The sequence below is a fragment of the Oryzias latipes genome, chromosome 20, assembly GCF_053564925.1.
Source record: "Oryzias latipes strain Hd-rR chromosome 20, Olatipes_Hd-rR_3.1".
Classification (NCBI taxonomy): domain Eukaryota; kingdom Metazoa; phylum Chordata; class Actinopteri; order Beloniformes; family Adrianichthyidae; genus Oryzias; species Oryzias latipes.
This window is the reverse complement of record NC_136256.1, coordinates 2,556,829-2,579,785: the sequence shown is the minus strand read 5'-3', so window position 1 is coordinate 2,579,785 and position 22,957 is coordinate 2,556,829. Positions and strand designations below refer to the sequence as shown.

Below are 22,957 nucleotides of genomic sequence, written 5' to 3'. Positions count from 1 at the left end.
GAGGTCAGACACCCCCTCCACACACACAATATAGAAAACATAGTAACTACCAGACTGGTTCATCAGTGTAGCCCAGTGCTTCTCAATTAATATTTCCCCTGGGAAAAAGAAATTTCCCACACACACACACACACACGCACACACACACAGGTAATATATTATGTTAGTATCTATAAAAATTGTGTAAGTAAATATATATTCATGTCATGTTTGTTTTTCAATGTCAAGAAAGCACTTCTCACAGAAATCATCACACATTGTGTTGTTTTACGTTTTTTCTTCATTGTTTCCACATTGAAGTGTTAAAAGGAGCTCAGTTTAAGCAGATGATATACGTCCAGTCCACCACCAGATGCCGCTGTTCTGTGTGGTTTCAAAGCCCCAAATTGTTGGTTCATTTTTCCGCCACAATTACATGAACCCCGTGAACGCTTCATGGGGCTTCTACTCCCATCCCTAATAAATACTTGTGATTTAATGGAAACACAGCAATTGCAAAATTGTGTTTGTTTTTTTCATTTCTAGAATTTGGATAAAGTTTTGCACATAGTGTAGTGGAATCACAGCTGGTGTGTTGTTAAAGACCAAATCCAATGAAAGTTGTGTTTTTGGGGTGTTGAACATGTTCTAGAATCTTCTCACGATGTTTAAAAGAATGTAAGATTAAAACGGCATTTCTGAGTATTTCTTTATTCAAATCGTGGTGAATCAGGAGCAGATGAAAAAATGTGGTTGGAAAAAGTTTGCAGTTAAGACACAGCTGATGCAGTCGGCGGGCCATGAGCTTCCTGCTCTGCTCCATTCTGATGCATCCTCTATCAGACACATAGATCCATGAACGTCTTTGTTTTCCTCGTCTGAGCTGGAATCTGGATCAGAACTGGACGGATGGATGGCTCTGATGTTGATCACTATTTTTGATACACTGCTAACGTTAGCTTATACTCCCCCCAAAATCCAGAGGCGAGTTTCCGATGAACTCCTGCCGCTGTGCAGAAACTGTCCTAGAAAATGACACAGGTTTTAGGAATTTGCTTAAAAACTGCATAATCATAACTAAAAGACCACTGGAAACACTTTGACAATAGATGAAAAGATGATTGGAGTGGGACTCTAAAGTATTGGTGTAAACAGATTTTGCACAAGCTCTTCATCTTCAAATGCGAGTCAGAGTAGCTAATGCAATGCCTTCTCAACTGTTCTCTGACTCTGTGTGTGTTCTCAGGGGTTCTTTGAGGGACAGTCTGCTCCATGGGATTCAGCCAAAAGAGATGAAAACCGCATGAAGAATCGATACGGCAACATCATCGCTTGTAAGTATCCTTTACCACCGGAACACGCTAAAACACAGCTATCTTTGTTTGTTCTGAGCAATTAGATTGTGTTGTACCTGTGCTAGTTGCAATGACAATAACTGATGATAACGACAATTCATTCAGTCATTCATTCATTCAAACTTATTTTGCGGTGTGTGTGTGTGTGTGTCAGATGACCACTCACGTGTGCGTCTGCAGCATCAGGATGGCAACGGTGGTTCAGACTATATCAACGCTAACTACGTGGATGTGAGTAACTCTTAGTTTCGACAATAAGAGTGTCATCATCAGCTGATTCTTGGAACTGTTTGTCTCTTCAGGGATACCACAGACCCAACCACTACATTGCCACTCAAGGTGAGGCGTCCTCCTCTGCCCCATGTGCACGATTCTCAGTTCTGAATCCTGCGTGTTTCTGCCGTTTTGCAGGTTTTCTATCCACCTAAAAGCTGAGCTGATAGTAGTAGCTAAACTAATTGAATCAGTTAGTTCAAAAGGGGCCCAAGTCCAAGAGGTTTGTTTTTCCAGGAAATGATTTTAATTGCATAACTTAAAGGGAGGCTACACCAAATGATTCATACTTTACCCAGATTTAGCTCCAGTTCATAGCTTCCGAATGCTAGAATATGAAGCACCTCACTTTTATAATTACAGAGGACTAGCAAACTAAAGTCTCTGGACTTGGGCCCTTCTTGAATTAAACAGGGGAGCTGCCATATTGGATAACTAGTGCTGCCATCTTTGGGATAAAGCTAAACCCATGCAAGAGAGGCCCAAGTCCAGGAATTTAGCACTTAATGCATTTTAAATGTCAAGCATAGTCAATACATTACAACAGACTTGGGACTTTTTAGCACATAATCAGATAGCTTTTCCCTTGAAGACCATAGAACATGTAATATCTCTATTTTGAAAAGTTGTGGACTTGGGCCCCTTTTGAACTAACCGATTCAATTGATCTTAAAATTTATCACGAACCAAGAATTTGACACATTATCAGCAAAAAAATAAGTTAAAAGATTTTAATACATAAAAACATTTCATCAGAAAAGTTTATCTCATAATGTATGCATTGCATCATCAAGTCCTCAACAATTCCACCTGCTCTGAGATCCTGAACAAAAAAGAGGTGGTCCAAACAAAGGCCCGATCTCTGGTTAAACATACACACTCGCACCATTTGACAACATTGCACTGAAAGAAGGAGGAATGATAAATTGTAGTTTGACAAGATTCCTCAGCCGAATTTCAGAGCCGTGTAAATATTTTGCCAGTATTTTCATCTCAACCAACGATGTGATTTAATGCGATGGCAGATGGCTCCTGTCAGCATTTTCATTTTTAAATCACTACAACCACCAAAAGTATTCTCTTGATGTGGTTATTGCTCACATTTTAAACAGAGCTTTTGACATTGAAGCGATTCCTTCATATCTGCTTTAAAATTCTGTAGTTTATCTTTGTCTTACAAAACCTCACATGAACAGATTTTTTTAAAGGTTAGGGTAACCCTAACACTAGTTTATAGATCCTTGACTTATAATGAGTGTAAGAGGAAGTGACTTTAAAGGCAGTGTTCAGACCGCATGGATGCAAGACGTCAGTCCAGATTCCATAATGGACACACACAAACACACTCTGACGCACAAGTTTGTCTTCTAAACGTTTTTGTTGGGTTTTTTGTGAGTAATCACATTAGTGTGTGACTGGGCATACAGAGCTCACAAGTGTACATGTACAGTGGGGCAAAAAAGTATTCAGTCAACCACTAACTGTTCAAGTTCTCCCACCTACAAAGATGAGAGAAGCCTGTAATTTTTATCATAGGTAAACCTCAACTATGAGAGACAAAATGAGAAAGAAAATCCAGAAAACCACATTGTTTGATTTTAAAAGAATTTATTTGTAAATTATGGTGAAAATAAGTATTTGTTCATCTACAAGCAGGATTTCTATCTCTCAGACCTGTAACTTCTTCTGTAGAGGATCCTCTGTCCTCCACTGGTTACCTGTATTAATGTCACCTGTTTGAACTGGTTATCTATATAAAGACACCTGTCCACAACCTCCAACAGTTAGACTCCAAACTCCACTAAAGACCAAAGAGCTGTCTAAGGACACCAGAAACCAAACTGTTGACCTGCACCAGGCTGGAAGACTGAATCTGAAACATAAGCAGCTTGGTGTGAAGAAATCAATTATTAGGACATAGAAGACGTACAAGACCAATGATGACTCCCTCCATCTGGGGCTCCCCCCAAGATCTCACCCCATGGGGTCAAAATGATCACAAGAACGGTGAGAAAAATCCCAGAACCCCACGGGGGACCTAGAGAATGACCTGCAGAGAGCTGGGACCAAAGTAACAAAGGCTGCCATCAGTAACACACTACACCACCAGGGACTCAAACCCTGCAGGGCCAGACGTGTCCCCCTGCTAAAGCCAGTACATGTGGAGGCCCATCTAAAGTCTGCTAGAGAGCATTTGGATGATCCAGAAGAGGATTGGGAGAATGTCCTATGGTCACATGAAACCACAATAGAACTTTGTGGGAAGAACTCTACTGTTTGGAGGAGAAAGAATGCTGAGCAGCATCCAAAGAACACCAGACCTGCTGTAAAGCATGGGGGTGGAAGCATCACGGTATGGGGCTGTTTTTCAGCAAAGAAACCAGGACGACTGATCTGTGTAAAGAAGGAAAGAATGAATCTTTTTAGGAAGGAGAACTTCCACAATGGGTGGCTGGCTAAATACTTTTTGCCCCTCTGTAAATATAAGTGAAGACAGGAGCAGCTCAGATGAAAACTCAAGTCACAAACCTATTTGTATGGATGTCAGGTCCCATGCAGGAGACGGCATATGACTTCTGGAAGATGGTTTGGCAGGAGAACTCTGCAGCCATTGTCATGGTAACCAACCTGGTGGAGGTGGGCCGGGTGAGTCCACACACACACACTAACGCAGGGCGAGTACTGAGACCATGTGGCTGTTACTGATGGGGACTGAGAGTTCATTTCCCAGAATGCACTTCTTTTGTGCAAGATTCTGCTGCTCCTTTGTTTTTTTGTTGAAACTCAGACTCTCAATAACACTGCTGTGTTTGTGGCCTTCATTTCCCCTAAACTATACTGCAGCTTGAAATAGAGCCGACACGCACAGAAAGATTCTGAGGTGGCAGAGCATAAATGCTGGGTATGAAGCAGAGATCAGGAGATCTGTGAAGACATGGTCTGGATGACAAAGCCTCCTGCTGTTTGTCAACAGCTCAGTGGACTGACAGGATGTTCTCAGCGAGTCTAAGGAATCACTCTGAGCGTGCTCACAAGACCTGCTCATTAGAGAGCTCCTGCTAGGCTCAGATCTGCTCCCTGAGGAATTCTGCTCCTCTTCTAGCCCAATTACTATACTCACTGCTGCTCAGCGAACAGCCCGTCTTTCTACTCTCCTGAAGAAGAACCTGTTCGCTTTAATGACTTTCTATTCTGAGCGGCAGCCTTCACATCCTGTGTTCAGTTGTCGAGCGCCTGTCCTCTTGACGGCGACGCTACAGATGTGCACAGATTTGTCGCTGGAATCAGCAGAGCAGCTCAGTGATGCTGATATCACAATAAACCACTGTTGGTTCCTCCTGAAATTGGAGGATTTAACCCAAGATCAAGCACACACAAGTGGGCGCGTTTACCGTCCCAGCCCTCATTACCCACAAGGCACCAGAGATCTGCCTCCTCCTTTACAAAGGGGGATTGTAGGACAGATCTGGCTGATTATCCTCTGCTTTCTTTTCCAGTCACACTTCCTCCCTGCTCTGCCTCTGGCATGTGGCCTGTTGTTGTGGCAACAGTGTAATTAGCTCAAGTTTGATTAGCTGTTACAGAGGAGGAGATGGGGGTGGGGCCTCTAATGAGATTTTAATATCAGCTGCACTTGTTTGTGTTCTTGTTAATTTGATGAGTTCATTTCTAAACATTTTAATGTGAAGTAATAAAAGAAAAGCTCTGTGTGTATTTTTGTGACGTTTCTGTGTGTGTTTGTAGGTAAAGTGCTGTAAGTATTGGCCTGACGACTCTGAGATCTATGGAGACATGAAGGTCACGCTGATTGAGACGCAGCTGCTCTCAGAGTATGTGATCCGGACCTTTGCTGTGGAAAAGGTACAAGAACCTGCAAGGCTTTGCTGCACAGCAGATGAACAACACAAATCCAAAAACGCAAAGGCCTCAGTGGTTGATTGTACTTTAATACTGCAGAGTTATGTCAAAGACATGGTGCAGTGTCGCTGGAAGACTTGAATTGGTAGACAGCGCTTAAGAGTCAGAGGTACCACTAAGAGCTTTACGGAATTGGACCAGCAGTTCTGTGTTTTGTATCATTTTTTAATGGCAGTTTTTACCGTTAAGTTGTAACGTTGCCACCTTTGAAATACCGTTTACACAGTTATCGTGATTCCAGCTGATTCTGACACGGACAAAGCCAGTATGTTATACTTAACTCATGTGAAACATTGGACAGAATAGCACACGCTAAGTAACAGCGTGGGTTATTCTGCTGTCACAGCAACATAAAGGGTCAAGCATTAGTTCAAATCTATTTTCACTCCCACTGTTTTCGACAGATTTACATCATGTAAACTTGGTCACAAACTTGTGTTAGTCATTAAAGTGGGTTTTAGTGATCGCTATGGTAACTGTTTCTGTTTCATCCAATCTTAAACTGATCTAGAATCCGTGATTCACACGACTTTGAAAGATTCCCTGCAGTCACCGCACAAATACCATGTGACGTGTTACCAACCTCAGGGTCCGGTTGGTTTGTCTGCTGTGATTGTTTCGTAGTCAGACGTGACGAAATGAGCCGTGAACAAGCCGGCCTTTTAGAGATGGTTTAGAACACGGTTTAGAGGACTGTAACACCTCACAGGTCACCTGGGATTGCTAAACATGCCAGGATGCCATCCTGCAAAGCTAGGACTTCAGCTGTTTGTGTCAGAAGCTGAAAAATGTTGGTGTGAACCATATCGCAAACAACATTTACTTTAAAAAACAACCTATAGTGGAAAGTAAAAACTACTCTGCCTTTCTCTTCTATGCACCCCAAGCATTTCTTTTTATCAGGAACAATCAGTGCTACACAGTGTAAAGGCAGACAGGAGAACAGCTGGAATCTAGCACAGACTGAACATCATCAGACAGGCTGCCCCACCCGGACTAGTGAGCTCCTCTTACTTGGGTATCTCCAACTTTTCTCTTCAGAGGGGTGTCGCCGAGATCAGAGAAATCCGACAGTTCCATTTCACTGGCTGGCCCGACCACGGTGTGCCACTCCATGCCACCGGCCTGCTGGGCTTCATCCGGCATGTGAAGGCCAAGACTCCACCCACTGCCGGCCCCACCGTGGTCCATTGCAGGTTGTCTGTGTTCCTACACCAGTGATGATCCTGTTAGATGATCTGCAGCTCACTTGTGTGTCTGTGTGTTTTGGTGAGTCAGTGCGGGAGCAGGACGCACAGGCTGCTTTATTGTGATTGACATTATGCTGGACATGGCAGAGAGGGAGGGCGTGGTTGACATCTACAACTGTGTCCGGGAACTGAGAGCACGGAGGGTCAACATGGTCCAGACTGAGGTACACAACACCAAAGCACAAACACAACTGGGTTCTTTTACAAGAATGAGGCTCAGCGTAGCCTATGGTCAATGAGAAATGTTGACTAGAGGCAGAACTGGGAACTGTTCATAAAAGCTAATCAAGTTAAGCTGTACGTAATCTGACAAGGACAGTTCTGAGTTTTTTACACAAGCAAAGACAAGAGAAAGGCATCATCAGTGAGGTTGAGATTTAAGGATCACAATGGCAAAAGGTTAACGATAACGCAAACTTGTCGGTATTTCAGGAGTGGAAGTATGTTTCAGGGTATGTCAAGTTGCCATAGCAACTCATGCTCTGAACATAACCTGGTCTGGAGCAGGTTTAGTTGAAGGTTAGTTTGTTTTCAGAGAGGTGAAGCAGCATGGCGTGTCCATTTGAAGATGATTTAGTGGATGAAGAAGCCCAGTTAATACTTTTTCCACCATGAGAGGGTGATAAGGCCACGTATGGATGTTGGAAAGATAAACTTTATACTTTGATCAAACTTAATTATTTGCTTCAATAAGATACCATAATTTCCAGGCTATAGAGCGCATCTGATTTCTAGCCACACCCACTCAATTTTTAGAACGATTAACCACTTTTTACATACACAAGCCGCATTTGTATACAAGCTGCATGTTATGGTGATTTAATTGGTACATTACTGATTACCTTGACCCAATTACTGAGACACCATAGAAGTCTCAGAGAGGGAGGAGTAACCAGTAGTTTAGCCTATTTATTTGAACACACCCACATCTGCCAAACAGCATGAACCTCACTTCTGTTCACAGCTCCCTCAGTTATGGTGTGAAACTTCACACCCAGATTCCCCACTTCCCATGAGTCTTAGGGGTTTAAGGCGGGGCCAACCCCCAGTCCGCCACACTGTGTTGTAGATTGAGGATGTATATGTGCTGAAACCGCGTGTGTGTTTAAGAAGGAGCAGGGAGCTACAGCGGAGCGCAAAAGCAGCTCTCCCCTCCTTCCGGCAGTAACACGGAAGCAATGTGGAAATAACAGGGCTGGTTAAAAAACATACCAGTAAAAGAGAGCACGGTGACTTATAAGCGCACGCGGCACGCGCCTATGCGCGCTCTAAGCGGCTCTAATAGGCTCTGCGCGGCGCGTGTGCCAGAAGTTTCCTTCCACAACAGTGAAGGAAACTTCTGGCACGCAGCAGACCGGCTTTTCCAAACCCGTTGGTGATGGTGGATGTTTTCACACTGCTTTTAACAATTGCTTCTAACTTGAAAGCTGTGTCATATTGTAGTGGCGGTCACGTGCACGTTGGGTCTAATGGCACCAAAGGATTGTGGGATGCACCTGAGCATGGGTGTTTCTTTCATTGCACCATGACTGAAGTGTCTCAGAGCTGAAGCTAGGTCCATGCTGTTTGGCTGCTTGAGTGTGTGTCAAAGCAATTGTGCTCGTTGCTGGACATAGAATTATGCAGGCAGTCTCCCCTCTGAGGCCGTTAAATAAAAGCATAAGTTAGCCGTTTCACTGAATAAGCCGCAGGGTGGAAAGTTCGTGACAAAAGTAGCGGTTAATAGTTTGGAAAATACAGTAAATTTTTTTTAGTTCAGTCAGCTTAAAAATAACACGTAGTTATCAGACAGTTATTTTACTTTGATTCATATTAATTCAATTAAGTAGGTGTAACTTTGGTGCTGCTGTTAGATTGGCACCGCAAGGAATTGTGGGATACCATTCCCTTTGCCTGTGTGGACGGATTTGGGTTTAAGTGTGGGTGTTTAAACCAAATGTGTTTAGTTGTTTTTCTGTGTTTTGTCTATTTATTTGTCCTGTTATATTTAATTCTTTCTGCACCATGAGTGAGAGGGAGGAAGAGGAGGATGATGCGTTTATTTTGCACCACGAGTGCAATAGTATGGAATAAAAACAGAAGTTACAGTCAGAGACGTAATTAAATGCTTGGTATATATTGTAAATCCACACTGTATCATTTATTTTTATTTTATAAAAATGAGAAAATCTGCAGCCTCTAACTAAGACATGTGACAGTTCAAGAAATAGAATGAATTACGATGGAAAAACATTTAATTGAATTAGAGTAATATTACATTTACTTAGATAACTATGTACATTTGAGTTGTATAAACAACTATTAAGTTTATAATTTGTATATATATATATCACGATGAGAATTGAAATAAGATCAGAAACTCGTGCGTTTACTTTGTCTGTTCTTCTACTACAAGCAGAAACTCTTTCTTTTGATGATGCAGCCGTGTTACTTTTATATTGGACGTATAATCTTCATACGCCGTCATTAAAATCTCCGACTCCGTCTCACTGAAGTATAGCGCTCTCTTTTTTTCTCTACGCGTTTCCATGGTGACTCGGGATATCTATGATCCATTGAGAAAGTCTTTATGTACACGCTGTGCACGAGCATTAACCCAGGGGTACCAAGTGGAGCGTAATTACACTAACTCATATCCGGTCTTTTGGAACCAACATACCCAGAGTAAGCAAGTTCAGGCGGATTTAAGCCAGAGTTCAGGCTTAAAGTCAGGGTAGTTTAAACATTCTTCCTGGAATACCCCCCTGAGCTGCTGATGCTTTCACATCAGAGGAGGGATTAGGTTTCAGCTGCCGTTCATTCTACAGTCATGAAGATGTTTTTCATCCAAAAATTAGTTTAAAAAAAAGCAGCATACAAAGGGGGGAGGAATGGGGTGGGCAAAACCAAAAAACAATTTCACCCAAAGATGCTATGCATTTAGTTGTTCATATGAATATGCGTTTCCTTTTTTTTAGTCTTCATTGAGGTTTTTTACGTCTTTTCCTTTAACTCTTCGTCTGCATGTCTGCTCACAGGCTATGATGACATCCAGCTCTGCCTGACAGGAAGTCACATGCAGACAAAGTCATGGCCCCCATCCAACTTTTAATGTCACTGCTGCTGTTGTGTGTCATCATAAATCATACATGAAGTGACATTTCAGCAGCGTTGCTCCTGTCACTTCAACCTGGAGGAGGTGCAGAGCATCCTCTGACCCCGTGTGTCCTGCTCTCTGCTGCAGGAGCAGTACATCTTCATCCACGACGCCATCCTGGAGGCATGTCTGTGTGGGGACACAGCCATTCCAGCCAATCAGCTGCGATCTGTTTACTATGAGATGAACCGCCTGGATCCTCAGACCAACTCCTGCCAGATCAAGGAAGAGTTTCGGGTAATGCACTGACCGGACATGGGATTGGCTCAATGTGGTGGGCTTGGTTTGAGGCTCTGAATCTCTCTGTGCAGACTCTGAACATGGTCACACCCACTCTGCGGGTGGAAGATTGCAGCATCGCCTTGCTGCCCCGGAACCACGAGAAGAACCGCTGCATGGACGTGCTGCCCCCAGACCGCTGCCTGCCATTTCTCATCACTATTGATGGAGAGAGCTCCAACTACATCAATGCTGCCCTTATGGATGTAGGTGACTCGTGTTTGCACGAGCATTTGCACCAGGAGGCGAGTCGAGGCTGAGCATTTCAACTAGTTTCCTGTAAATGTTGTGATTTGACAGCACCAAATGACGCTTTCAGGCTCACGTATTGTTGCTTTTTACTGATTTCTGAGTGTTTTGCACTGAAATTGTCAACCCGATGATCTTGCCACATGGACTAGAAAGCTAGCTAGACTGAACTCTGAACAACTAAAATAATCTTCAAATGAATGATGTAATCCAGTCGAGTTGAGTTAGTAACCTGGAAAGTGAAGCCAAAAGTTATTACTGTAACAAATTTAAATCAAAGAAAAGCTGTGACCTACAGTATGTCCATCATACAGTATGTCCATCATACAGTATGTCCATCATACAGTATGCCCATCAAACAGTATGTCCATCATACAGTATGTCCAACATACAGTATGTCCATCATACAGTATGTCCATCAAACAGTATGTCTATCAAACAGTATGTCCAACATACAGTATGCCCATCATACAGTATGTCCATCATACAGTATGTCCATCAAACAGTATGTCTATCAAACAGTATGCCCATCATACAGTATGTCCATCATACAGTATGTCCATCAAACAGTATGTCTATCAAACAGTATGCCCATCATACAGTATGTCCATCATACAGTATGTCCATCATACAGTATGTCCATCAAACAGTATGTCTATCAAACAGTATGTCCATCATACAGTATGTCCATCAAACAGTATGTCCATCAAACAGTATGTCCATCATACAGTATGCCCATCATACAGTATGTCCATCATACAGTATGTCCATCAAACAGTATGTCCATCATACAGTATGTCCATCAAACAGTATGTCCATCATACAGTATGTCCATCAAACAGTATGTCCATCAAACAGTATGTCCATCATACAGTATGTCCATCAAACAGTATGTCCATCATACAGTATGTCCATCATACAGTATGTCCATCAAACAGTATGTCCATCAAACAGTATTTCTATCAAACAGTATGTCCATCATACAGTATGTCCATCAAACAGTATGTCCATCAAACAGTATGTCCATCATACAGTATGTCCATCATACAGTATGTCCAACATACAGTATGTCCATCATACAGTATGTCCATCATACAGTATGTCCAACATACAGTATGTCCATCAAACAGTATGTCCATCATACAGTATGCCCATCATACAGTATGTCCATCATACAGTATGTCCATCAAACAGTATGTCCATCAAACAGTATGTCCATCAAACAGTATGTCCATCAAACAGTATGTCCAACATACAGTATGTCCAACATACAGTATGTCCATCATACAGTATGTCCATCAAACAGTATGTCCATCAAACAGTATGTCCAACATACAGTATGTCCAACATACAGTATGTCCATCATACAGTATGTCCAACATACAGTATGTCCATCATACAGTATGTCCATCATACAGTATGTCCATCAAACAGTATGTCCAACATACAGTATGTCCATCAAACAGTATGTCCAACATACAGTATGTCCATCAAACAGTATGTCCATCAAACAGTATGTCCAACATACAGTATGTCCAACATACAGTATGTCCATCAAACAGTATGTCCATCATACAGTATGTCCATCATACAGTATGTCCATCATACAGTATGTCCATCAAACAGTATGTCCATCAAACAGTATGTCCAACATACAGTATGTCCATCAAACAGTATGTCCATCATACAGTATGTCCATCATACAGTATGTCCATCAAACAGTATGTCCATCATACAGTATGTCCAACATACAGTATGTCCATCAAACAGTATGTCCATCAAACAGTATGTCCATCAAACAGTATGTCCAACATACAGTATGTCCAACATACAGTATGTCCAACATACAGTATGTCCATCATACAGTATGTCCATCATACAGTATGTCCATCATACAGTATGTCCATCAAACAGTATGTCCATCATACAGTATGTCCATCAAACAGTATGTCCATCATACAGTATGTCCATCAAACAGTATGTCCATCAAACAGTATGTCCAACATACAGTATGTCCAACATACAGTATGTCCAACATACAGTATGTCCATCATACAGTATGTCCATCATACAGTATGTCCATCATACAGTATGTCCATCAAACAGTATGCCCATCATACAGTATGCCCATCATACAGTATGTCCATCATACAGTATGTCCAACATACAGTATGTCCATCATACAGTATGTCCATCAAACAGTATGTCCATCATACAGTATGCCCATCATACAGTATGTCCATCAAACAGTATGTCCATCATACAGTATGTCCATCATACAGTATGTCCATCAAACAGTATGTCCATCATACAGTATGTCCATCAAACAGTATGTCCATCATACAGTATGCCCATCAAACAGTATGTCCATCAAACAGTATGTCCATCATACAGTTTGTCCATCATACAGTATGTCTAACATACAGTATGTCCATCATACAGTATGTCCATCATACAGTATGTCCATCAAACAGTATGTCCATCATACAGTATGTCCATCATACAGTATGCCCATCATACAGTATGTCCATCATACAGTATGTCCAACATACAGTATGTCCATCATACAGTATGTCCATCAAACAGTATGTCCATCATACAGTATGCCCATCATACAGTATGTCCATCAAACAGTATGTCCATCATACAGTATGCCCATCATACAGTATGTCCATCAAACAGTATGTCCATCATACAGTATGTCCATCATACAGTATGTCCATCAAACAGTATGTCCATCATACAGTATGTCCATCAAACAGTATGTCCATCATACAGTATGCCCATCAAACAGTATGTCCATCAAACAGTATGTCCATCATACAGTTTGTCCATCATACAGTATGTCTAACATACAGTATGTCCATCATACAGTATGTCCATCATACAGTATGTCCATCAAACAGTATGTCCATCATACAGTATGTCCATCATACAGTTTGTCCATCATACAGTATGTCTAACATACAGTATGTCCATCAAACAGTATGTCCATCATACAGTATGTCCATCAAACAGTATGTCCATCATACAGTATGTCCATCATACAGTATGTCCATCATACAGTATGTCCATCAAACAGTATGTCCATCATACAGTATGTCAATCATACAGTATGTCCATCAAACAGTATGCCCATCAAACAGTATGTCCATCATACAGTATGTCCATCATACAGTATGTCCATCAAACAGTATACCCATCATACAGTATGCCCATCATACAGTATGTCCATCATACAGTATGTCCAACATACAGTATGTCCATCATACAGTATGTCCATCATACAGTATGTCCATCAAACAGTATGTCCAACATACAGTATGTCCATCAAACAGTATGTCCATCATACAGTATGTCCATCAAACAGTATGTCCATCAAACAGTATGTCCATCATACAGTATGTCCATCAAACAGTATGTCCATCAAACAGTATGTCCATCAAACAGTATGTCCAACATACAGTATGTCCATCAAACAGTATGTCCATCATACAGTATGTCTAAATGAAAGTTGAGCTCGCTGCTAACATCTATAATTCTGTGTGGAACAGTGACATAACCTTCCACAGTCACACTACAAACAGCCCAGGATCCAAAGGCCTTTTACCTGGAACACTGCAGCATCACCAGTTTTCGATTGCATTTCCTTTTTCTCTTCATTTGCAAAAGACAGCAAACCAGGGTTTGTTGGAGAAGACTGAAAGGATATGATCAGTCTGTAATGCCCCAAAACTTTGATTTTAGTTAATGTTGTTAAAAGAGTGTAGCTTGACTACACACAATCATGACCCCAACACACAAATGCAAGCCACAAAGACAGGGGCAATGGATTTTGAAGACCTGCTGCAGAGCTCAGTGATTCAGCATTCAGTCTTTGCAACTCATTGCTGCTAACCACTGATTCTTCCTACCGTGATAAACAAATGCAGCAGGGATGCGGTAAAACCATAGCCTACTATTTTAGATCAACAGGTACAAAGAAAAAAGAACTACCACAAGGCTACCGAGTGTCCACCCTGTGACTGGAAGGAGTTGAAATCCAGGCTGAGTCATAACAAAGACTAAAAATGGGAGTTAATGCCTCCCTGCTTAACCCTCAGCATTAAGGGGTTGGATTGGGGGTTAAACACCCAAATGGTTCCTGAGTGCGGCTGTGTCTGCAGCTCACCGCTACCCCCCAGGGTCAAATGTGGGAACAAATTTCTCGCAGCTCAGTGCGTGACATCTGGGACTTTATGTGAACCCTTTGGAATTTCTGGATGTCTGCATTAATTGAATAGAAAATAATTTTTAAAATTCAAAGTTTTCATGTGTTTATTACGGTGGCCAACAGGGCTCACACTTGATGCAAAAGAAACAACACAACGGCATTACCCGAAGCACAACGAAATTACCCGCAACACAACCACATAACGTGGCAATAGCATTAACCTCAGCACAACGGAATTGTTTTTTTTTTTCCTACCGGCGGAAAAACCCCCAATTCCGTTTCAAACTATTCGGCGCTCCTGAGAGCTACGTGATTTTTGGACAAAATTAGGGAGTTTTCTTACTAGATAACGTAATTTCTTACAAATATACGTTTGTCTAAAAATATAAATTTACCCAGCTCTCCACATCTGCATCTAACGCTCTTTGTCTTTTCTTTTTCAAATCACAACTTTTAAAATATTAATTCACGTGAAAAAAGTCATAGATCAACGAGGAAAAAACACCAAAGGTTTCCGTTTATCTGAGCCAAGCTAGAAGATGAAATATGTGGAGCTTTTTGTGAAGCTTTATTTCCGGATTATAGGTTTAAAAAACAAAGAGATTCTGAACCTTTTGGCGACTCAAAATCTAATTATTTTCAGTCTAGTCGTCTTTCCGGGGTTCGGTGTCGGTAAAGCGGAGTTTCATATGTAAAATAAGGAGCTCAGACAGGTTTGGGTGTAGAGGACCGCTGCAGACTTTATTTTCCTTTTTATTCACAAACCCTGAAGTTCATTTGTCACCTTGCATCAAGAATCTGTCATTCAAACACCAATGTGGAAGTAAACAGTGTTACATACGGCCCCTCCTGCAGATGAAACGTCCCGTTTCAACATAAAACAATAGAGATGAATGAAAATAGTCTGTTATATTAACATTAGAATGTTGACAATCCCAAAAAGTGCTGCTCCTCCTCAGACGGAAGCGTCACACAGACGTAGAGATCTTGTCTTTAATGGAGGAAGAAAGGCTGAAGGTGGACATCTGCAGGGACACCGACGGCTTCATCGGGCTGCAAACCACCCATCAATAAATAAAAAATGATAAATCATAAATCAAACAAATGAGCTTCCAAACATTTGGAACGTTATCAATAAACATTCAGCTCACCTGTTCAACTAAGTTTAGTTGGTCTGCTCTGCTGCTGCACGGCATTCACTTGCTGCTGCACTGAATGCTCACTTCCACTTAAATCTCATTAAAATGATGATTTTTTTTCCGTACACTAAGTTACGGAAGAGGATTAGGACCAAAAAAAAAGGGCATAGATAATTCTGACTTTTTTTCTCAGAATTCTAAAACTCTGTTGCACCGAATAGTTTGAAACTGATCTTTTTCTTCCGCCGGTAGGAAAAAAAAGTCCTCATTTCCGTTGTGATGAGGTTAATGCTGTTGCTGCGGTAATTTCGTTGTGCTTCGGGTAATGCTGTTGCGTTTTTTCTTTTGTATGTAGTGTGAGCCCTGTTGGCCACCGTAGTTTATTAAACCCTGCATGTAATTATTTGGTGGGAAATGGAAGGGACCCTTTCAGCTGAGAAGCCCACCAAACGTTTCCTTGAAGTTGTAAGTCAGACCTCCTGCTGAAGCCGTTCGGTTGTTGATTTCTCCTGTGCTTTGGGCCATTATCCTGTTTTATACCACGGTCCGGGTGAATACTCGATTCTGATTGGCTGCTGGGTGTGCATTAAAAAGTGATAATGCACAGTGATAACGTACATCAAAAAAGAAGTTCTGGTCACATGGCCACAACGCCTTCTTATGCAGCATGTCTGCGTTTTGCCAATGAAAACAAACAACATCCTAACTTTTGCAAAGATGGATGTTCATTTAGTTTTTCTGGTCTTGGCCCCTTAGTTCCACTGAAAGAAACTTTGAATGCTTCAGGATACCAAAACATTTGGACATTTCCATTCTTCCAACCTTGAGGGAACAGTTTGGAGCGGCCCCTCCCTCTTCCAACATGACTGTGCACCAGTGACCAAAGCAAGGTCCATAAAGACATGGAGGACAGAGTCTGGTGTGATGAACTGGACAGAGTCCTGACCTGAACCCCATAGAACACCTTTGGGATGAATTAGAGCAGAGACTGAGAGCCAGGCCTTCTCCACCAACATCAGTGTGTGACCTCACCAATGACCTTCTGGAAGAAAGGTCAGAAATTCCTAGAAACCCTCCTCAACCTTGTAGACATCTTTCCCCAGAAGAGATGAACCTGTAACAGCTGCTGAAGGTTGAGTCACATCATACTGAACTCTATGGGTTAGGAATGGGACGGCACTTCAGTTCATATGTGAGTCACGGCAGGTGAGTGAATACATTTGGTAACATAGTGTTGCTCCAGGATTAATCATGAGTCTCGGGATTCACTTATATTTTTTCCCTGAACTGTGAATTTTTACAAATTGTGCTTAATAAAAGCATGAAAACATCTAAATCCGGGCTGCTCCCTGTTCCCTTCTCTACTTCTGTGCCAGTCCCAAGCCTGGTTAATTTGAGAGGGTTGCTTCAGGAAGGGCATCCGGCGTAAAACATTGCCAAGATAACCATGCGAATCATCCGCAATGAAAAGGCTGATTCGCTGTGGCGACCCCTGATGGAACAAGCCAAAAGAGAAAGAAGAAAAGCATGAAAACATCTAATTTTGTGTGATATGAGTAGACTATGTGTCTTTAAATTGATTTAAACATCAAAAGCTATTCTCTGCTTAATTCATGCAGAAATCCAAGTTGTTCCAACGGATTCACATACTTTTTCTTGCAGCTGTTTATTTTGTATTATGGTATCCAGTTGTGTAACAGGATGAATCCATTGTTTAGTCCAATTCCCAACAATGAATTTGTCCAATATGGCGCTGGCCAGCCTGTGGCGTTATGTTCCTGTACTCCTGACCAAAGTCAGCTCCTCTTCCAATGAACACACTGACTTATGGAAAGAGTTTCCATAGAAACATTCTTTTATTGGATTCTATTTTGAAATGTTCATACTCAGTATTTCCAACCAGTGTGCGCTGTATGTGTACATAACAAGACACACACAGTCACCTGACTGATAACAATAACCAACTACATACATGTGTGTCACTACAGAGCTACAAGCAGCCCTCAGCCTTCATCGTTACCCAGCATCCATTGCCAAACACAGTCAAAGATTTCTGGCGTCTGGTTATGGACTACAACTGCACGTCCATCGTCATGCTGAACGACGTAGACCCGGCCCAGGTGGTTCACACACCAACTCTGACACGCACACGCAGGTTTAAATCAGACATCTACAGACTTACACACCCACTCACTGAACACAGGCAAAGATACACACAAAGCTTTAGATACATGAACACATTCATACACACACTCAAATACAGGCACACACTGAGACACACACACGCTAAATCACTCAGCAGTTGTGACAGAAGACTGTGATTATACAAAAGTGACCTTATCTAAGGATGGATGTCCGTCTGTCTGTCAGCTGTGTCCTCAGTACTGGCCGGAGAACGGCCTTCATCGTCTGGGCTCGCTGCAGGTGGAGTTTGTGTCTGCAGATCTGGAGGAAGACGTCATCAGTCGCATTTTCAGGATCTACAACACAGCGCGGGTGCGTTTCTGGATGCTTGATTCCGGTTAGCTCTGGGGGGGCTCAGCTCCAGGTTTAGATCAGAGGTCAGCAGCCTTTACCACCAAAGAGCCGTGTGGATCAGTTTCCCACAGAAATGAAAACACTGGGAGCCGCAACACTCTGGAAAACCTGGAGTTTCCAGTGAACGGCATCATTTGACATGTTTTTAAGGTTCCTCTTAGATGTTCCTGTTTTTGATCCTCTGTCATTTATGGGTTCAGATGAGAACTATTTCCACAAAACTAGCAAATATGTCGTAATTAACCTGCAGTTGATCTGCTTCTCCTATAGATTTTTGTCAACAAACAACTGTTTTACTCATCTGGATCAGGATGTTTGGGCGAAAGCTGCGTGTTTATTCTGGGATGTCTCACCACATTTGAGACTTTGTTGTTTGCTAATTCCTCAGTACATACGAATCATTCTGCTAAAGTCGTGAAAGCAAACAAATCTGCCCCCCCGCTGCCATAAAAGGTTCTGTTCTGCTCCATCCTTGTTCTCTCTGGGTCGGAACATTGCTTTGATTACACGCCAGCGGGAGTCATGGCGGTGATGGAGGTTAATAGTGACATAGAACTTTACCTAGAAAATGTTTAAGTTTTAGATTTTTTTTTAAACCTAAAGGCCCGTACACACCGGGACGAATAATTCGCCAGGCGTTATTCGCCAGCGTTTTTCGTCACGTTTTTTGTGTTCACACCCAGGCGATTTTCGCTGACGATGAGCCGAGCGAACATGCAATTTCATTCCCTGACATTAGATGGCGCTTAAAGTAAACAGAAATACTCCTGTACACAAGGTGGCGCAACGCAACTTTACGATTCTTAAAGTCGCTTTTCACTCAGAAGAAGAGAGCAAGTATTTACGCGCTTGTCAGAATCATACAAAGAAAACATGAATATTTCAAGCACCAGTTGCTCACAGCCGCAGACACGCCCCCTCCACGCATTCACAGCCACAGACACGCCCCCTCTGCGCATTCACAGCCGCAGACACGCCCCCTCCACGCAGTCACAGCCACAGACACGCCCCCTCCGCGCATTCAAAGCCGCAGACACGCCCCCTCTGCGCACTCACGTTGTCTCGTCGACAATCGTAGAACAGAACAGCTCTTTTTTGCTAAACCACAGGGAGGAAGGAGCCGCAGGTTTCCGACCTCTGGAATAGAGCTTCAGTTCCTTGTTCACAGTTATGAATGTAAACAGTGCAACAAAACGCCCCTCTCCCCGTCAGATGCTTTGGTTGCATTTTCTTTTCTGGGAAATAAAGTTGAACTGAGTTTTAAACTTCCACTGTCAGATTCTCCTCATTTAGACCCCAATTGTTTGATTTGAGCCCCTCCCCCTGGAAGCGCCTGGGTCTGGACTCCACCCACTGCAGTCTAATGTTCACAAATGATCCTCTGCCTTTGATCTGACCCCCCCCCCCCGTGCTGTGCTCTGTCATGCAGCCACAGGACGGGTACCGCATGGTGCAGCAGTTCCAGTTCCTGGGCTGGCCCATGTACCGCGACACGCCCGTGTCCAAGCGTTCCTTCCTCAAACTCATCCACCAGGTGGACAAATGGCAGGAGGAGTACGACGGCGGGGAGGGCCGGACCGTGGTCCACTGCTTGTAAGAACACACAGATGCACACACACACATGCACACACAGATGCACACACAGAGGTACACACACAGATGCACAAACACAGATAAACACACATAGATGAAAACACACAGGTGCACACACACAGATAAACACACAGGTGCACACACACAGATGCACCCCCACACATACACACACAGATGCACACACAGATATACACACAGATGCACACACACAGATACACACACAGATGCACACAAACAGATACACACACAGATGCACACACAGATATACACACAGATGCACACACACAGATACACACACAGATGCACACAAACAGATACACACACAGATGCACACACAGATGCACACACAGAGGTACACACACAGTTGCACACACAGATGCACACACAGAGGTACACACACAGTTGCACACACAGATGCACACACAGAGGTACACACACAGATGTGCACACACACAGATAAACACACACAGATAAACACACAGGTGCACACACACAGATGCACACACACACATACACACAGATGCACACACAGAGGTACACACACAGATGCACACACAGGTGCACACACAGATGCACACACAGATACAAACACAGAGAGTTTCCTGAAGTGGTCAGTCCATAAAGGCATTCTCCATCAGCTGGTAGAACTGAAGGGGACATTCTGACGACCACAGAAACATCTTCCAGACCATCCAGCTGCTCAGTGAGAACATGACCTGGACAAAGGAGAGTCTCCACAAGCAACACTCAGAGCACACGAGGCAAACTCAGGTCTGGCCCAAGAGACCCTCATGTTTGGCCGGCATAAGGATGTTATCTGACCACTGTGAATTCCCACAATGCACTGGCAGTGGGTTTGCACATCGAAAGCTCCTTACGTCATTGATGAGCTTCATACAGAAGTCCTTTTACTGATGACTTAAAACATTTCATCCTGAGGACACCGAGCACTGATCTGGGTCTAAGATCAGACCCCTATATAGTCTCTGACGTGAGCATCCAGCAGAGCGGCAAACGGAGCTTCAGGTTCTGTTTCACTGCTGCTACACACACATTTGGAGATGCCGTCTGTTCTTGGCCTGTAGAAACACGTTTTCCGTTAACAATCAGAAACACTGTGATAGAAAATGTAGAAGTAAATGCAGCGGATTTTCTTTGAATTGAATGTTTAAAGCTGTCTTATGAGCTTTGTTTCTATTTTTTGAACTACTGTGAGACAAATTGTGCTTTAGTGCAAACTTTCTACTCAATCCTACAGACATTTGAGTTTTATTATTACTGTTAATATTAATGTATTTGTTGTTGACAAGTGGAAGATGTTTTCAGTAGAATTGACGATGAAAAGTGAATGCACTTCTTTTTCAGATTTATTTAATGATTAGAATTTCTTGCAGGTTTTGTTCATTTCAGATGGAATTTGTGATCTTTTACAAGTTATTGATAAAGATTGAACCAGTGTAATTGGTATAATCGTTTCGGAACATTGCTCCGCTGTATATTTGAGTTTGACCCCCTGACCCTGGCCTCCAGCTGGACCCTCTTCTCTCTGTGACATGGGTGGGGTTTTGGCTCCACCTAGTGGTAACAGGAGGAGCTGTCCTTCATCCGTCTCCTCTTCCTCAGGAACGGCGGGGGTCGCAGTGGCGTGTTCTGCAGCGTCACCATCGTGTGTGAGATGCTGCGGCAGCAGCGGTGCGTGGACTTGTTTCACGCCGTGAAGATGCTCCGGAACAACAAACCAAACATGGTGGACCTGCTGGTAAATGAACAGCTGTCGTATTGATTGGGACCATCAGGGCTCCTTTGGTTCTGTCTCTTTCTGTTCTTCTGGACTTGAAGGTGCCGTGTCTGATGTGCACGTGTGGTGTGTTTCTGCAGGAACAGTACAAGTTCTGCTATGAAGTGGCACTGGAATATCTTAACCCGTCCTAGACGTTCATCCATCTCCTCTTCTTCATCCTCTGGAGAAGCAGGGCCGCTGATGAGTGTGACGAAGAGGAGGAGGCTGTTTCTGCGCATGAACACACTGACAAACTCACAGTTTTCACTCTGTGGTCTTTTATTTTTGTCCTGTTGTGTTGACCAGTTCTATCTGAGATGTTGGACTCTGTCGTGATTTAAAAACTATGTGATCCAAGTTTTAGTCGGCCCCCTGAGGCCCCCCAGCTCTGACTGTTCAGACCTGCTTCATTCCATAAGCAAACTGTCTCCTTGCTGCTCCTCATCAGGATTTTAAGGCTTCCACTGAAAAACCAACCTGAGGCTCTGACATTGCAAAGGTTTTCCTGGAAGCTCCAGCTGATCTGCCCAAATCCAGGGCGACCTCGCTGGCGGCCCAGAGGTCATGTGCGTGTGCTTGGACCTCAGTTTGGAGCGTAGAGAAGGAACGGCAGCTTCTCTTTGCCATGGCAACCAGACAAGCTCAGCTGCTGTGACTGCGGTCCTCCCTGGAGACCTTTACAGGCCATGAAGGACTGGAGTGTTTCCAGGGCAACAACAAAAAGGATGTAGTTTTAACCTCTGCTGAAGGCTTCTGTTCACCTGTTTTACATGCTGGGAGGGGGGAAGTGTTGATAATGTACATAGAACCTGAGGAAACAGGAAGAAGAATATTTCACTTGTTTCCATGCTCATTCTTTTGAAGCTCGCACAGACAATCAGCACAATCCTGCTGGTCGTCACAGCATCTGTAATGAGACTTATTTATGTGGTATGATTCATAAATAAATACCTCTGTACACTCTTCAGCCTGACGTGCCACATCATTCTACAACCTGTGGGTGTGGGTGACAGAACAGAGCTCCGATGCTTCATTTTCTACTCTGACAAAGAGAGCGCTGAAGCGTCCTTCATCAAGGACGTGGCAGACACAGCAGCAAACATTCGCCATGGGACGTGTGACCAGGTGAGCAACAACACAGATCTGATACCAAGAGGCACGTCACACTCATGCAAGGCCTTTTGTTGACGGTGTCTGGTGGGGCTGGGGGGTGGGTCCGCCTTTGGGGTGCTGGCGTGGGTCTCGTTCAACCAGT

General features: G+C 43.1%; 1 protein-coding gene across 16 annotated transcripts in view; it reads left to right on the top strand.

Annotated features, from left to right (window-relative positions):
- Window positions 1-22,665, top strand: part of LOC101160890 (receptor-type tyrosine-protein phosphatase mu) — a 156,690-nt gene extending 134,025 nt beyond the window's left edge. For 8 of the 16 annotated variants that reach the window (XM_023949909.2, XM_078938801.1, XM_078938800.1 and 5 more), the window contains 14 exons: window positions 1,226-1,313; window positions 1,489-1,565; window positions 1,637-1,673; window positions 4,156-4,253; window positions 5,352-5,468; window positions 6,567-6,721; window positions 6,804-6,939; window positions 9,999-10,148; window positions 10,223-10,396; window positions 17,780-17,911; window positions 18,162-18,287; window positions 19,759-19,922; window positions 21,546-21,681; window positions 21,801-22,665. In XM_023949909.2, the coding sequence (XP_023805677.1) occupies window positions 1,226-1,313; window positions 1,489-1,565; window positions 1,637-1,673; window positions 4,156-4,253; window positions 5,352-5,468; window positions 6,567-6,721; window positions 6,804-6,939; window positions 9,999-10,148; window positions 10,223-10,396; window positions 17,780-17,911; window positions 18,162-18,287; window positions 19,759-19,922; window positions 21,546-21,681; window positions 21,801-21,854 (1,644 nt within the window). In that variant the 3' untranslated portion in view covers window positions 21,855-22,665. Of the gene's footprint in view, window positions 1-1,225; window positions 1,314-1,488; window positions 1,566-1,636; window positions 1,674-4,155; window positions 4,254-5,351; window positions 5,469-6,566; window positions 6,722-6,803; window positions 6,940-9,998; window positions 10,149-10,222; window positions 10,436-17,779; window positions 17,912-18,161; window positions 18,288-19,758; window positions 19,923-21,545; window positions 21,682-21,800 lie in introns of all 16 variants that reach the window. The other 8 variants (XM_078938799.1, XM_078938797.1, XM_078938796.1 and 5 more) reach the window with 1 other exon arrangement.
- Window positions 22,666-22,957: the final 292 nt, after the last annotated feature.